General features: G+C 34.8%; 1 protein-coding gene across 1 annotated transcript in view; it reads right to left on the bottom strand.

Annotated features, from left to right (window-relative positions):
- tmc1 (transmembrane channel-like 1) overlaps window positions 1-16,867 on the bottom strand; it is an 85,545-nt gene that overhangs the window by 27,174 nt on the left and 41,504 nt on the right. The window contains exons 5-9 of the mRNA XM_051928569.1: window positions 9,105-9,195; window positions 7,846-7,927; window positions 6,578-6,684; window positions 6,191-6,289; window positions 204-346 (exon numbers count right to left, since the gene is read on the bottom strand). Of these exons, the coding sequence (XP_051784529.1) occupies window positions 204-346; window positions 6,191-6,289; window positions 6,578-6,684; window positions 7,846-7,927; window positions 9,105-9,195 (522 nt within the window). The remainder of the gene's footprint in view (window positions 1-203; window positions 347-6,190; window positions 6,290-6,577; window positions 6,685-7,845; window positions 7,928-9,104; window positions 9,196-16,867) is intronic.

The raw sequence follows: 16,867 nt of genomic DNA, 5'->3' as shown, positions 1-16,867 counted from the left end.
ACAACTATAATTAATATGAAACAATTATTTTATTTTTTTCATAAAACATAAATGCCCTAATCAAAATACAGTTTTTAGTCTTCTTTAATGAAACCAAAAAACAAACAGTACTGACAGTCCAATTTTCTAATACAAATTCCATCAATGAAATTTCTTAGATTATTGCTATTCTCAAGATATTACTTTTTTTAGTAGATACTTACGTTCTGATAACCACCATGAAGCTATAAGCAATAGTTCCAACTCCAACCAAAAAATAGGAGAGTGGTAAACGAAACTTAAGCCACCCAATGGCACGTTGATTGTTGTAGTATCCATAAAACAGCACTGAGTACTGTGCATAACCCTAGAAAAAAAACTGAAAAGTGATTGAACTGTAATTTGTGGAGCTTTTCTTTAAATTACACTACACTATCTGTTCAAAATTAATACCTACCCTGTTGATTATTGTATAACACAGCACTTGCTATGGCTCTAATGTCATATACTTAAATAAAAAAATTAAACCTGAATGTAGTAGGCTGATGATTTTAGGAATTACATAACTGTCAGAATTTAGAAGCACAATGGCACTGTAGATTAAGATTTATTTGGGAATATTTTAGTCTGCATGTGTTTTTCTCCAGCTGCTCCTGTGTGCTCCAGTATTCCCAACAATAGGCATGTTAGGCTAATTAGACTCTAAATTCTCACAGTATGACTAATTTCTGGATAAATATAAGAATTTGCTCTAAAACGGATTAGCACCCTGTCCAGGAGTGGTTCCCATCTTATGCATAGTGTTGTCAGGATGGCCATTGGTTCTCCACTGCCACTTTAAGCTGTAGGGGTATCATTTTTTTTAAGTACTTTTATACACTGTATAAATGTACTTAGCTTTCTTCAAAAAACATTATGGTAATGAAAGGAAAATTAAATGGACCATCTGAGATTCCAATTCAATGCCCATTCCGGAAAAAGCAATTTTTGCATGTTTATTTTCTTGGAAACATGGTTCCAGAACAACGTCCTTGACTCAGCTATTCAGCCTCATGTGATTAAACCATTTTATGCAAAGACATCACTGCCCCCAGTAAGACTCCAGGTGGGGGACGCTGTGTTTATGTAAACAATGACTGGTATGTCAATGCTATGGCAGTCACAACTGATTGCTCACTGCAGCTGGAGTTTTTAGTAGTGAAATGTCAGCCATTCTATCTACCAAGAGAATTCACCACTATTATTGTTGTTTCAGTGCAAATGAGATGCTGCGTGAGCTGCAAGACGTCATCAATGAGCAGGAAACAGCCCATCCCGATGGCTTTTTTTTTTATCATTGCTGGTGATTTCAACAGTGCCAACCTCGATCTCATCCTTACTCGTGATATTTCAGTGAATAATATTGATTTATGTGATATTTCTTTTACTGATCATTTTTCTATAATGATGGACCTGAATATTACTGTCGATGTCCCTACTAATAGCTGTCCCCCACGCTGCTCGCGCTTTTTAAATTCTTCTATTATATCTGATTTTAAAACCATTTTCTCTAGTCTTTATGTGCATGACCAAAATAATGATATCGATGATTCTGTCGTAAAATTTAATTCCTCCTGTAAAAAGATTTTAGACTCAATTGCTCCCCCCAAGATATGTAGTAATAAGGGTAGACCTGCTCCCTGAGTTAATGAAAATACATGATCACTGCGCCGCGCCTGTCGAACTGCTGAACGGCGTTGGAAAAAAGATGGACTGATTGTCTCTAAACAGATTTTTAGGACTTCTCTTTTCAATTTCCAGGCCGAAGTTAAGAAAACGAAACAAAATTTCTTTGTCGATTTAGTTTGCCATCATTCAAAGAATCCTAGGGTCTTATTTAATTCAATTAATGTGGCCATTCACCCCCACTCTGCGATGGGATCAAATAGCATTGTTCATTCATGTGACCAGTTTCTATCATTCTTTGTCAGCAAAATTGATACTATCCGCCGTGGCATTGTTCAAACGGGCTACGAACTTTCTACTGTTAATCATGACATTGTCTTAGAATCCTTTGATCTACTTTCACTTTCACAGCTAAAAAGAACTATTGACTCCCTTAAACCAGCCCCCAGTCCTCTGGATATTGTACCACCACGTCTCCTAGTGGAAGCCTTTGATGTGTTGGGCCCACCCTTATTAGCCATCATCAATGATTCTATTAGTTCAGGTGTTGTGCCCTCATTTTTTAAACATGCTGCAGTCCGCCCCTGTCTTAAAAAGGCAAAATTAGACCCTGGAGTTTTAGCTAATTTTCATCCAATTTCACAACTGCCATTTCTGGCTAAAATTCTAGAAAGAATTATTTATACTCAATTGGTTGATCACCTTAACTCTAATAATTTATTTGAGATCTACCAATCTGGCTTTAGGCATTATCATAGTGTTGAAACGGCACTCCTGAAAGTGTTCAACGACATCTCTCTTATTACTGACTCAGGTGATGCGGCAGTCCTTCTCCTCCTTGACCCGTCTGCTGCCTTTGACACTATTGATCATGAAATATTGCTGATGTGGCTTGAACATCTTGTTGGGCTTAAAGGGGCTGCTCTTAACTGGTTCAGGTCATATTTAACTGGTAGACACTTTTCAGTGATTTTTAATTCCTCTTCTTCATCTACTGCTCCTCTTAAATATGGTGTTCCTCAGGGATCCATTTTGGGTCCTATTTTATTCTCCATATACCTTCACCCTATTGGAGCAATTTTTAGGAAATTTAACATTTCTTTTCACTGCTATGCTGATGATACTCAGGTTTATATTCCTGTCTGTAACTCTACAACAAATGAACTCCACAACTGTCTGACTAAATTAAGATCCTGGATGGCTAATAATTTTCTTGATCTAAATCAAAATAAAACGGAGGTGCTTATAGTGGGTCCATCAGCTAAAGCCCAAATTGGTCTTGGTCTTCTCGGCTCTGTCTTTTCCAAACCTCAAGTCCGCAATCTTGGTGTTACCTTTGACAGTAACCTCTCTTTTGAGAAACAAATAAATTCTGTAGTCAAGAGTTGCTTTTTCCAACTTCATCTATTAGGTAAGATAAAGCCTTTTTTTATCTTCTAGGGATCTTGAGATAGCTACTCATGCGTTTATTTTTTCTTGCCTCGATTACTGCAACTCGCTGTATTCTGGGATTAACAAATCCTTGATACACAGGTTACAGTTGGTACAAAATGCTGCCGGCTCGCTTTCTGGTTGGGGCAAGAAAGTATGACTCTGTCTCTCCTATTTTAGCTTCTTTACACTGGCTGCCTGTCAGTTTTCGAATTGATTTTAAAATCCTACTGCTAGTTTTTAAATCTTTCCATGGGCTTGCTCCTGCCTATTTATCTGAACTGTGTGTTTTACATCAGCCATCTAGAGTGCTTAGATCTTCTGGTCAGCTGTCTCTGGTTGTCCCTCGTACCAAGTGTAAAACCAAGGGGGACAGGGCTTTTGCAGCTGTTGCACCTCGCCTGTGGAACTCTTTACCTCATCATATAAAGGAGTCGTCTACAACTGAACTGTTTAAAACAAGACTAAAGACTCATTTCTATTCACTTGCATTCAGTGACCTTCAGTAATACTGATGGCTTCCTCTTTGTGATTATATATCATTACTTCTATTTTTTATGTATATAACATTACTTCTATTTATTATGTATTTTATTTTAGGTTCATATATTTTATTTCTATTTATGTTTTATATTAATTTGTTCTATTTTTGTAAAGCACTTTGGCCACAGCATTACTCTGTTTGTTTAAATGTACTATATAAATAAATTGATATTAAAAAAAAAAGTCATGAAAAGTACTGAAAATGAATGAAACTTTCAATAGCCTGGACCGCGTCTAAAAAATGCATGCAATTTTAACAAACTGAGTCACTTTATATTTTCTCCAACAGCCTCTGTGGAACATTAGCAGGCTGGGGAAGATAAAATGGATACCCTTACCAATTGTAAATTAATGTGTCTTTACCTGATTGATTGATTTTAGATCAAAGAACTGTACAAAATTATAAATTATTTGAACAATTTTTGTTGAAATGAATAGAATTTTCTCCATGAGCTTTTTTGATTGTATTTAGTGTGCTCATAAGAATTACTAATTATCCGTTTGTAGTGAGAAGTCAAGCAAAATGACACTTTTTTATTGGCTAACTAATAAGATTACAATATGCAAGCTTTCCAGGCATCTTGCCTGAAGGGGTCCGAGTTGCCTCAAAAATTTGCACATTGTAATAAAAAGGTGTAATTTTGCTTGACTGTTCACTGCATTCATAATGGCTAACATGGTACAACACCCTATTACTAATTACCCCTTTGAAAACATGTCTGTTTTTGTTTTTGTCCCGCGTCTCCTGACTCACCAGTACAAGAAACCTTTTCACATCAACTTTGACATCTGACCACTTCTTTTTTATTTCGTGCACTGTGCAACTTTCTGAACTTGAACTATTGAGTGCCACTCCATCAATTTCCTTTTGTTGCTCATACCATTGCCTAAGTCACTAAATTATATACATTTTTTCATTGCCTCCACCTCACTGAGTAAGACCTCCACTCCATATTCAGTGGAATTCTTCTTTTTTAGACATGCTTTTAACATTGTCTTTTAACAGAACACTGAGTGGAAGGAGCTATTTATACTGATTTGCATATTCAAATAGCAAAATTCTCGGTGGAGTCGGGTGGGACTGTAGGTGCGTGCATGTGCATTAAAATTAATGTTCATTGGGATTTATAAAGGGGAAATGAGTGGAACTTTGCTTTTGCACAATTTTATGCATCTAAATTTTTTTGTGCGTATGCACATTTCTGCTTTTGTCCCTATACCATGATTTAATGTGAGTTCTACACATAACATTATACACAAGTTCCTTGAAGTTGTGCATACCATATCAACTGATGATGAACTCATAAGACAGGTTGCAGTAAGCTGACCAAGGACAACATCCTCTTTTATGAGCACAACTGTTAGACACAGGAAAGATGACCTTTACTTCTTTAGGGCCCCTCTGACACGTATACAAAACAGAAATGTCTGGCCGATGTGCGCAATATAAAATGAAATGCTTAGGTAAATGATATTATGCTATTTTATAAGTAAGGGTAAGGGGAGGGAGAAAATATAAAAAAAGCCGATTAAAAAGTTGAACTTCGCTCTTCTGTCTTGAAACGCATGTATCCATCTACTTATCTGTGACTAAATAAAAAGCTGATTGATTGAATTATTTCTGTCTTCCTCGCAGGTCACTTCCACACTAGCTATCTGTGGATCTTTATCTTTGGGTGAAAAATGACAAATTTCTATTACAACTGAGAATATTTGGACTTTAAACATAAATAGAAGCACACATTTTAATGTTTCAAATATGTGATGCAACTATACTTCTATCTCATGAAGTAAACATTACATTTCTAATGAACACCCTGAATTAGGGCAGCTTGAACTAATTCCAACATATTAACCATTATCTCTAAAAGAAGCTATTATGTGTATGTTATCATATGGATCTTCATTCAAGGGAATAAGATGTTTGGAAAAAAATAATTTCACTTTATCACTATTTAAAAGAACTGAAATCTTTGGAAGCCAGTGCCACCTACTGAATACAATAGGTTTATTCAAATCCATAATTCATTTCATAGTTTAGCATGAATTCTTTCCATGTGGGTGTTAAAAAAGTTATCCATATGAATTTTTTACTGACTATGAAATAAACCTAGGTCTGTGCACTTCAGACTTCTGTTCACCTTACAGCATGACATCATATCCTGGACATGCTCTGGCTTGGCAAAAAGGCTAACCAAATGACATTTTTCCGCCCTTGTCAAAATAAGAAATACAAGCCAGTCTATATACTGTAGTTTGTAGCAAAAAACAGAAAAAATAGTGTTGGCCATGCCACAATATTGCAAGTGCGGGAATTTAACGGTATTAAATTGATGTTGTATTAAGTGTATAGCGTGTTCATACATTTTCAGACATTTGTATTTTGCACAATAAACACATTTTGACATAATTCACATAAAGTGAGTTTTTCCAAAAAAGAGTTCAGTCTTGAAAGAGTTAAACAAATCATTTCTCAAGCAATAGTTTATTTTCTGAAAACCTATAATAATATGCACTATATCATCCATAGAGAAAAACATGAAAAAAAAACAAGTTAATTAATAGAACTCACTCCAAAATCCCACAGAGTTGCAAAGTCCATAGCTGTTGAAGATTCACTTCTTGGTACAGTTTTCCTTGGCATACTGCCATAGGGTTTTCCCATCAGTGCCTACAAGTATAAATATGCTTTATAAAAAGTTACACAGGATTGCCTTCAGTAGATCTCAATTAGAGGTAGGCATTAAATCATTTAAAGGATCTTCATTAATTAACACTTTACTAAGATAAATAAAGATATGCAAAAAATGATCAAACTAGCAAAACAAACATGACAGAGAGCCTGTAGATCTTGACTTCTTTTAAAATAACCAAGAATACTCTACCACTTGACAAGGTTGAGACCAATTTTTTATTTTGTGTCCAAAAGTAAGCACACAAAAGATTAAAATTTCCATACCTCAGGAACCATGACAAGGCCAAAAGTGAGACCAAACAAAACCATGTTAATCCCATACATCCATCTCAGAAAAATGAAGTACGAAGCCACAGAGGACCCAAAATGACCTATGGAAGAAATAACTGGAAAGTTGTTTGACATTCCTACTGTTTGATTATAGATAGTCATAATAAAGGAAGGGTTAATGAAGAAACTATCAATTTATCCATTGTAGTCATATACATATAAGAGAGCTTAGTAAAAACAGCTTTCTAGATACAGAAAACTGATGCTACATAAAAACACTTTCACCATTGTTACTGTAGTAAAATGAAATGTTGCTCATTGATAAAATATTGAAAGCTTCATTTCTGTTATAGAGTTCTCTCTATTGGCACAATATTCTACATAGCAAATTTACTATCTTAGTATCTGCTGACAGCCTCGCAGGTTAAGTGAAGGAAATGGACCTTGTAGCTGCAAAAATATAAGGTGTCATCAGGCACGGGTAAGACGCGTGTCAAAAGAATTCACAGAGTCCAAGAGTTTGTTTTAAAGGTTTTTAGTGAAAGTTAAAAGCGAATAATCCAAACAAGAATAAAAGAAAAAATAGTTACACACGTAGAATAAAAGGCAAAAAAAAGGGAAAAATGAATCTTCTATAAACTTAGCTTTTCTTGAAAGACTTTAGTATTTTTATACTTAAAGGTTCTTAATTTCTTCTTCTGTACTTAAAGGTTCTTAATTTCTTCTTTCCTACTTAAAGGTTCTTAATTTGTTCTTTTCTACTTAAAGGCTCGTAAGCCGGTTGGCACATAGGCAAGTGCCCAGGCACGATAACGTGCGGTCACATTTAAAAACCGTATGCCTCTACACCTTATACAAGGCAAGGCTGACACTAACTAACTGAAGAATAATGTTTACTCCAAGCTATTAGAAACGGCAAAAACATACCAAAACGATTCTATTCACGGGCGTTATAGGAACCTTCTACAGTTTATGCATTGTTATCTAATAAACATTCATGAATCTTATAGAACAAGGAAAATGACTCTTACAGACCTGCTAATTTATGATTTACTGTAATAACTTTACCAACAGGCAAACAACACTCTTGCTTATAAAACAATTCATTTAAGATTGTCTGGTTATTGATGTACCGGAGGACACTGAGAAGAAGAAAACATAGTTATAGCCTTCAAAGCACTGTTCTCAATGTTAATAAGCAAATTCATTTTCATAGTTTGACAAGTAACTATGTATTACAGAGATATTTGCTTGTTACTTACTTTCTATTTCCTTTATTTTCATTTCCCATGGTATACAGGCAGTTTTAAAATTTTCAAAATCCCGCTTAAACTTCATCCATTTCTGAAACAGACAAGAAATAGAATAGAATAGAAATAGTCTTAACAGTTTTCTTGACTGTCAGACACAAGTGAAGGGAACTTCACAGTAAATGGCATATTTTGTAATGGTGGGTGATGTAGTGGTCAGTGCTCTTCCAAAACAGTTATGGGTTCTGATTCTCTAAAGTCACAACTTTGTTGTAATTGACATATTTTCAAGTGTGACTTTTGTGTGAGTTTTGGTGAAAATCCTAAAAAGTTTTAAATTGACTTCTAATAAGAGAATATGGTGGAAGGGAAGATCCAAGTATGTACAGTGAAGGAATGGCACACCATAAGCTGAACTGACTACAAGTCTAAAATACAAAACATTACATAAAACAAAAATACCAGAAGGATTTTGCATTCACATGTTAAATATTTTTGGTCTGAAAGTTCTTGCTGTGCTACATGCTCCAGACAAGTATGATTTTAATTATACAGTAAGCAAAATGACTTCAGAAACTAAAACTGAATTTGTGCTCTCACGTCTCAATGGAAAACATGCAGTAAATTATTTTGGAGTTTATAGTAAAAAACTAAAAAGGAGTATTTCAAATTTCAGAATAGGAAGTATATGAAATGTTATAAGGTACAGTGCTTTGTGATTTGCATGAAATGGTATATGTAAGTAGTTTATAAATAGTAATATATTTCATATCATGTAGTAGTGCAGATATTAACCACTGAAATTTCATGCTTAGCAATAATGTTGACCAATACAGATGTATGTTTATTGTTTAAAAGATGAAAAATTATTTAATTAATAACTAATTTATCTCTAAAATTGCTGATAACTAACAAACTTTGTGAAAGGCATTAATGAAAAGTTATTTTCAAATTGTCCGAAAAAGTAGGTGAAATAATACAATAGACTGGGAAAAATGTAAATCACTTCATAAACATATAAACATAAGCATTGCCTACAGTAGCGATCATGAATAATCAACTTAAGCAAAAAAGAAGGTACTAAAAAGGAGGTATATGAATTTTAAAGATTTACAAGACCATCAGCTTAATGAAATTTAAAACACAGTTGTTTTCAATATACAGTATATTCATTGTAATGACTACCTTAATTTCATTTGCAAAAAATGAATTAAAGTGAGTAACAGTAATGAAAATAATAAAAACTAAAGTAAATTGAAATTAAAACATACCTTGAGCATCATCACCTTATATGCATAAAACTTTCTTCCCTTGCCCTTTCCAAGGGCACCTTCAAATTTCTCTATAAATTCCTGGGCTTCTCTTGAAAAAGTGAGGAAAAAAACAAATGAATTCTGACTTATTGTTTCTTCTTGTTATTAATATAATTTATCTTTAACAATGATATAGCATCAGTTTAGTCAATGAAATCTAAGTTTTTGATGTCCTGTTTTATATCTGTTTCTTTTTTTTTTACTGATTTTATTTGAAGAAAATAACATTGCATATGATCATGTCTAACATATACAACTAAGGAAGTACCATTACATGCAGTCAAATAAAATGTAACAAACCAGAATTGAACCCCCACCTGAGAGAAGAAAGGACAGCCAACAACAGAGCAAATCTATAAAAACAACAAACATGGGAGAATGTCCTTTTCGCTGAACATAAATGCTTATTCTAAAAGTTTTATTAATTACATCTTGCCATATGTTTAAAAAGTTTTGGATTTTTCCAAATTTCAAATAGTGTAAAAAATCAGTTACCCACTGAGTTATAACAGATGGGCTGGGATTCCTCCAGTTGAGCAAGATAATTCTACATGCTAGTAGTGTGGAACAGGCAATTACAATCAATTTGTCCATCGCCACTATAAGATCATTTGGGAGCACACCAAGCTGTTAGTAGATTAGGAGGGATTGTGACACCAAGGCTGTCTGATAGGCATTTAAAGATTTTGGTCCAGAATAATGTTAATTTGGTGCACGCCCAAAACATGTGGCCCAGTGAGGCTGGAGCTCGATTGCAATATTCAAAAGTTGAGTCTTGGCCTGAATACATTTTGGACAATTTAAAATGAGATAATAGTGATCGATAAAAGATTTTAAGTTGAATGACTGTGCATATGGCGCTAGAGTGTATTATATGCACAGCTTACGTTCACACCTTTTCTGAAATTTTAAGTGAAAGATCCTTTCCCACCATACCCTAGGACAGTGATGGCAAACCTATGACACACATGTTAAAGGTGACACAACATTTTGGGTGACATGCCAGCGTTCACCAAGACCCAAGTTACCAAAGAAAGTGAATAAACAAAATATAAGAAATAACAAAAATATAAGACCCTGCATCACCCAGAGCTTAAAATGGATTCTCACTATCCATATCAGCACATCATTTGTCATTACAGCAGCCGCACAGTTGACTTCTAACTGCTGCACTGCATGCTCATTTTCATGGCACAAGTACAATACAACTGCAAGACAACTACAACTGCAGGCTCCAAAATGAGTGCACATTTGTGTGAAAATCTGCTTTTACATTTGTTACTCGTGTGAAGTGCATTGAATTATTTTTTGCCAGGAGCCAGTTCTACAAGTACGGAAGCTCCGAAACGCACAATGAAAAAAAATGATGGGATAACCCTTAACCCTTCTCTCGTATGTATCCCATATGTATGTGAAAATATCATTAATGTAGTAAATACGAGATACATACAAGAGAAGGGTTAAGGGTTATCCCATCATTTTTTTTATTGTGTGGTTCAGAGCTTCCTTAAACAATATTGCTGCAGAGATAAAAAAGTTATTAATCTCAAAGACTATTTTGGTATACTGTCTCCATAGCGTCTGCAAAGTCAAGTGTGGACATTATTTTCTCTCCGTGGTTACACTTCTACAAAGGATAAGTAGTCTGCATTTCTTAGCGTGTGCTGTTTTACATTTCCCTCAACTGTCCCTTGTAATCCCTCCTAAACCTGGCTTATTTTCCGCATTATACTTTTGCAAGACCTTATTCTTGGCATTAATAACATTAAAAGGAAAAAAAAACAAAAACTGACAGATGAAGTTAGTGTAGCTTGTTTTGGCTTGAAGTACACTAAGTACAGTACCTACTTTCAATTTCAGACTTATCTATTAAAACTCAGCAACAAAAAAACATTAATTGATGTCAAATCAAATGCAGTGTGTTTTATATTTTTTCAGTTCAATTCAAAATTTCTGTTAAAAGTAGGGTAGTTGTTTAGTACACTATTTTAAACCCAATTATCAGTGCACATATAGTATTCTCTATTGTAAGTCTCTGATTTTTTTCTTTTACTTTTATATTGCATAGTAAAACACATGATTGGGCTATTTTTTTTTAAATAAATGAATGTATAAAGAATTGTTTCTCTTCTGTTTAGCGGGAGTGACACACCAGCATGGTCAACTTAGATATTTTCAGAATTTTTGACATGCTGAGCCCAAAAGGTTCGCCATCACTGCCCTAGGAGCTTTGAAGGGAAGGGACTTTAAAAATGCTTTTATTTGTTATTGAGATGTTGTATTTGTATTTCTTCTGGAATACAAATGGGGGGGGGGGGGGGGGGTGGGGGGGGGGGAATTGGGTAGTTCCTTTCAGCAAAGATTCTCATTTGAAAGTAGTGAAAAAGATTGTGTTGATGGGAAGTTAAATTTGAAGCATAATTGTCCATAAGATGCAAAGACATCTGCATACAGTTCTCTGAGTGTTTTAATCCAAGATGTTTTCCATAGATTAAATACTCTGTAGATTTGAGAGAGTAGAGAAAGGTCATTATTATGTAAAAGTGAAATAGATAAAAGCTACACTGCCTTAAAGTGCTTCCTGCATTGGTTCCAAATTCCAAGTGATTGATAGACAATTGGATTACTAGTATATTATTGATAATTTGTATTTACTGGGATCAAAATCACTTTAGATTTAAATAAATTATCCATCACCATGACATTTTGCCCTTCAGGATCGGATACTACGTCGGATACTACAAATGAGATTGTTCTATGTGTTAAGACTCCCACACCTCTAGTTTTCTTTGTATAGCTGGAGTGAAATATTTGGGCAGTCCAATATCTGTGCAACTGAAATTGGTCCTTACTTATTAAGCAAGTCTCCTGTAAAAATCCTATCTTGTCTTTAGGCCTTTTGGTTGAGAAAATACTTTTATTCTCTTTAGATCTTAATTAAGACCTTTGACATTCCAGATTTTTCCTTTTAACTGTTTTTACTTAGCTATTTACTTATTGTGATCAATTATTGAATTATTATACCAATCATGAATATACAAAAAAAAAAATCAAAGAACAAATAGTAATAATAAAAAGAAAACAAAAAAAAAATTAAAAGCAGATTAATAATGTATGTTTTAACATATTAAACAGCCATCACAGTCTATGAGATTTGAATCAAGGAAAACATCTAACTTCTCCCTAATATGGAAGATTTTCACAGATGCTTTACTAACTCACACTGTTCTAAAAGAATAAGATTATAACATAAGGTCAGTCATAGCCAAAAACTGGTATTAACAAATTCAGATGATTTCCATCTAGACACTATCAGTATTTTAGCCACAATAACTATTTCACAGGGAGGAAAAGGGATCAAACTAGGATACTATAGACAATGCCCAATGATAATTTAATTAAGAACAATCCTGTATGTATAGTAGTTAATTTCAGTTTGCCATGTGTATTGTAAATGTTGTGAAATGTTTATTGTTTATTGTACATTTTTTCCACCCCTGGCTGCATACTAAACAAGTTTTTTATTTAGGCAAGAGGTTTATTTGCAGGCATAGATTAGTTCCTCATCATTAGATTTGTTGAAACAGACACCTACAGTCATCATGTCGTCAGGTCAGGGTAATCCAGCTTTTAAAGGTGATTTAAAATTTAAATATCCCTGTCAAAAGTGAGCACAGAATGTTCAAGTCTAAGTTTCTTAACTGCCCAGATCTAGCGAATCAGAAATCAGTCATCTGACCTAGGAGGAATCAATGAAGTGATGAAATTAAAATGACAAACTGTTTCAATTTTAATAGTAGTTTATCAAGTTTGAAAGTACATATTAAACTTAAACACCTCACTCAGAGAATTCATTACCTATGCAAGTATATGACAGTTGTTTGTACAAGCAATCAAGTTCAGTCATGATGAATAACCCATCTCAGTCCTGAGATATCTAAAATTCTTAGTAGTTAGAATAGTAAGAGGAAAACTGAAAGACCGACAAGAGCTGAAATGGCCTAGTTAATCTGATACCTGGACAACTTTTTAAATTTTAAAAGATTAAAGACACTAGACAGATCTGAATATGCATCACCCATATATAAATTAATAAGCTCAGTATACAACAAAATATTATGATGACATTTATTAATAGTAATAAGGGAAACATTATCTGAATCCCGAAATAGCACTGGCCAGTGGCTCCAGTGATCATACAAATAAAAGAGGTGGTAACTGGTTGCCCTGTCTAGTATCTGTTTTTATCAGAAATAGGGAACATGTTATTATATGGTGAATACTACTGTAGAAGTGGTGGAATATAATGTTTAATCATTCCAATAAATCATAAACCAAATCCCATTTGATGATATTCTATGCAAAATACTCCAGAAATATGACAAATACTGTATATCAAATGCTTTTTCAGCATTAAGGCATAAAACTGTGGATGATGATATAAAGAAAACACATCAGTAATACACAACAAAGAACACACAGTGTCTAAAACAAAACAAGTTTTGGGAAACTCAGTTTTGTCTGGGTGGCAATTTTTAGACAACCAGTTGTAGCCTAAGGGCAACAATTTTATTTGTTGTTTATTATCTGTAATTAGGGCAAAGGATGATAACCATAACATAGATGGTAGTATTGTCTTGTTTGAGTAAAGGGATCATAACTGCAATGTTTAAGTTACAGAAGGGCAATTGGAAATCAGGAGCATTTAGAAATGAGAAAGTTTAGAGAAAAATTCAGCACATTTTCCAACACTCCCCAGAGCCTCACCAGTATTCATATGCCAAGGAGCCTTCTTAGTTTCAGGTAATGTAATTGGAATATTTACATTGCCATAAAGTTTTTAGGAAGTTTACAATGATTTAATTTCCCTAGAAACTGTTCAATAGCAGTCTCAGAGGAAGCATGTTTATCAGAGAATATTTATGAGTAAAACTTTTGAAACTCTGTATTGACTGGATAACGCGCATGATTTTATTTTTAAAGAATTGTTAAAGGAACATGCATAGTTTCTTTAAAGATGTAAAGCTAAGTCTGCAAGGAACTGCCTCAGATGAAAAATAACAAGTACAAACTTGGTGAACCTGGAATTCAGTTGTTGTACACAAATAGCATTAAGCTCTGCTTTTACTATGGTAGTCTGTTCTTCATGGTATTCTGTATTTCATTTACAAGATCTTAAATTGTCTTTAACCTAGAACAGGAAATATGGGAAACATAACCCATTGAATTTTTCCTGATAAAATCTTTAATAGGTAACTAAAGAATAGCTAGATCACCAATGCTGGCATTATTAAAGGACAAAACAAGTAGCATTGAAACAGAAAAATGGTTGCAGAACTATTTTTTTGTTCAATAAAGAGGTATCTCATTGCCCCCTAGTGGCATGCTTCTGGTGTGTCAGCCTTTTCAGCTATAATAAATACCTTGTGGTCAGACAATGTGATAGTTTTCTAGGCCGTGCCAGTCAATTCAGGTACCAAATCATGCCAGGGAAGATGTAGACAGTTCAACACTGCAACTTATGTGGGCTTAAAAAAAAACTGTCTTGCTAAGGGATTCAAAACTGGAAAGCTGTCTGAATGGCCTCATGCATAACACCGTGCGTAGAATTCGCACTATAACATGATGTAAGCACAAAAGCAGAAATGTGCTTAAGCACAAAAAAATCCAGATGCATAAATATGTGCGAACGCCAACTTCCACATTCTTCTGCTCTATAAATCCCGGTCAGCGTGAAAAATAACGAACATGCATGTGCCTGCTGTCCCGCCCCAACTCCTCCCAGAATTACGCCTCTTTGAATATGCAAATCAATATAAATAGCCCTTAAGATCAGCCTTCTGTGAAAAGACAATGGCAAAAGCACGAGGGAAAATAGAAGGATTTCAGCGAATACCAGGTGGAGGCAAGGAAAAACATACTATTTGTTGGTTTAAACAGTGGTATAAACAACAAAAGGAAGTTGATTGAGTGACATAGAGTGTCAGAGAAACTCGAAAGCTCAAGTTCACAAAGTCGCACAGTGCCCAAAATAAAAAAGAAGTTGTCACATATTAAAGTCGCAGTGAAAAGGTGAGTCGTAGCCCACCAACTGAGTGTCATATGTAAGCTTATTAGGGTACAGAGAAAAAAAAATAGGCACAAAGTGGGAAAAAAGCATGAAAAGTCAACTTTAATCTCTAAATTTCCACTTTAATCACGTAGTTTATTTTGTCATTAAAATAGAACATCATAAAGTTTATCTTAAAATTGTTTAATATTTAGTTTCTCAAATCCCATCGTAACTAAAGTAGCACGTTAAATACTTTGTTTTGTATTTGATCTATGTGCTCTATGTGTGTGAATCACTACGTGCTTCTGGGCTTTCTCTTCCTCCGACAGGACACAGAATCCATTATATTATTACAGCTCTCTGAATAATTAAAATACTGAGATGTATACATGATATCATTTTCATGATGATAGGAGTTAAAGCATGTTATTAAACATGGGAACACGGTGGTGCAGTGATTGTTCATGTCTCACGCAAGATGCTTGCTGCGCCATGCGCGACCTTCGATGAAATACTTTATTGTAGCAGTACTGTCTCTTTCAAACGTACTAACCCCCAATTCCTGTCCTTACTTTTCTTTCTCCAAATACCCAATCGCCATACAATCAGCTCTCTAATAGATGTTAAGCCATTTGTAAGCTTAGAACACAGATTCTTCAGAACTTTTAAGGAACATTGAAATATCTTCGTAGTACGTGTTTAATTATTCTATCCATCCATCCTTCCAGCACCAGCAAGAATACAGCGAGAGGCAGGAACAATCTGTGAATGGAGCACCAGCGCCTCGCTAGCGCTGCGGCACCGTGTCCTCACATGTTTAATTATTAACAATATAGATTATTTAAATGAAGTTAAAGTTTTATCTGTATAATATAATAAGCATATTTTGCTGCATTTCATCTTAAAAATGATATCGTCGTCATATGTAAATATGCGCTTTATAAAGTGGCTCAGGTTGTGCAATATTATAACTGTATCGCAAGTTTACGGTGAGGTAATTGTACTTATAGGTACAAACAGTTCTACAAGGAGCACTTGATGGACTGATTGAGTGCGTTTATAGTTCTTGGGATGAAATTGTTTCTGAACTGCGAGGTCAGTACAGGAAAGGCTCTGAAGCGTTTTCCACATGAGAGCAGTTCAATAGACAGCATGGCTGAGGCAGCGTGTACTAGATGCTGTATATCGATAATTCTCTTTCTGATCAGCTGCTGTAGATCTGTGATTCCCCATTCAGATACAGTGATATAAATACTCAGAGTGGTGCAGTGAGAGTAATATGGAAAAAGATGATCCGCTGTGGCAACCCCTAATGGGAGCAGCTGAAAGAAGAAGAAGGTGCAGTGAGAGTAACAACACTAAAGCAGCTATTGTATTTAGAACAGTTTGACCATTCTGTGGATCATTATATTGTTACAGGTTAATTACAATCAGATGCATTAAACTAATAAACAATATGCGGTTAATTTCAGTGTATTTATAAAGCCGCGTCAGGGATGTGGATCTAAAAAAGAAAGGGAAACCACACAGGAACAGTAGCACTGCTTTGACACTGGGTGCCGCCAGTCTGCAAAACCGAGTGCAGAACTTACGTATGCCAGGGTTTGAGCTACTGTAGAAATGTGCGTGGCTTCACGCCAAGTTTAGGTTTTATACATCGGGATTTGAA

Source organism: Erpetoichthys calabaricus, chromosome 5 (assembly GCF_900747795.2).
Source record: "Erpetoichthys calabaricus chromosome 5, fErpCal1.3, whole genome shotgun sequence".
Taxonomy (NCBI): domain Eukaryota; kingdom Metazoa; phylum Chordata; class Cladistia; order Polypteriformes; family Polypteridae; genus Erpetoichthys; species Erpetoichthys calabaricus.
Note: the sequence above shows the minus strand (reverse complement) of the source record. Positions and strands in the feature narration are given on the sequence as shown.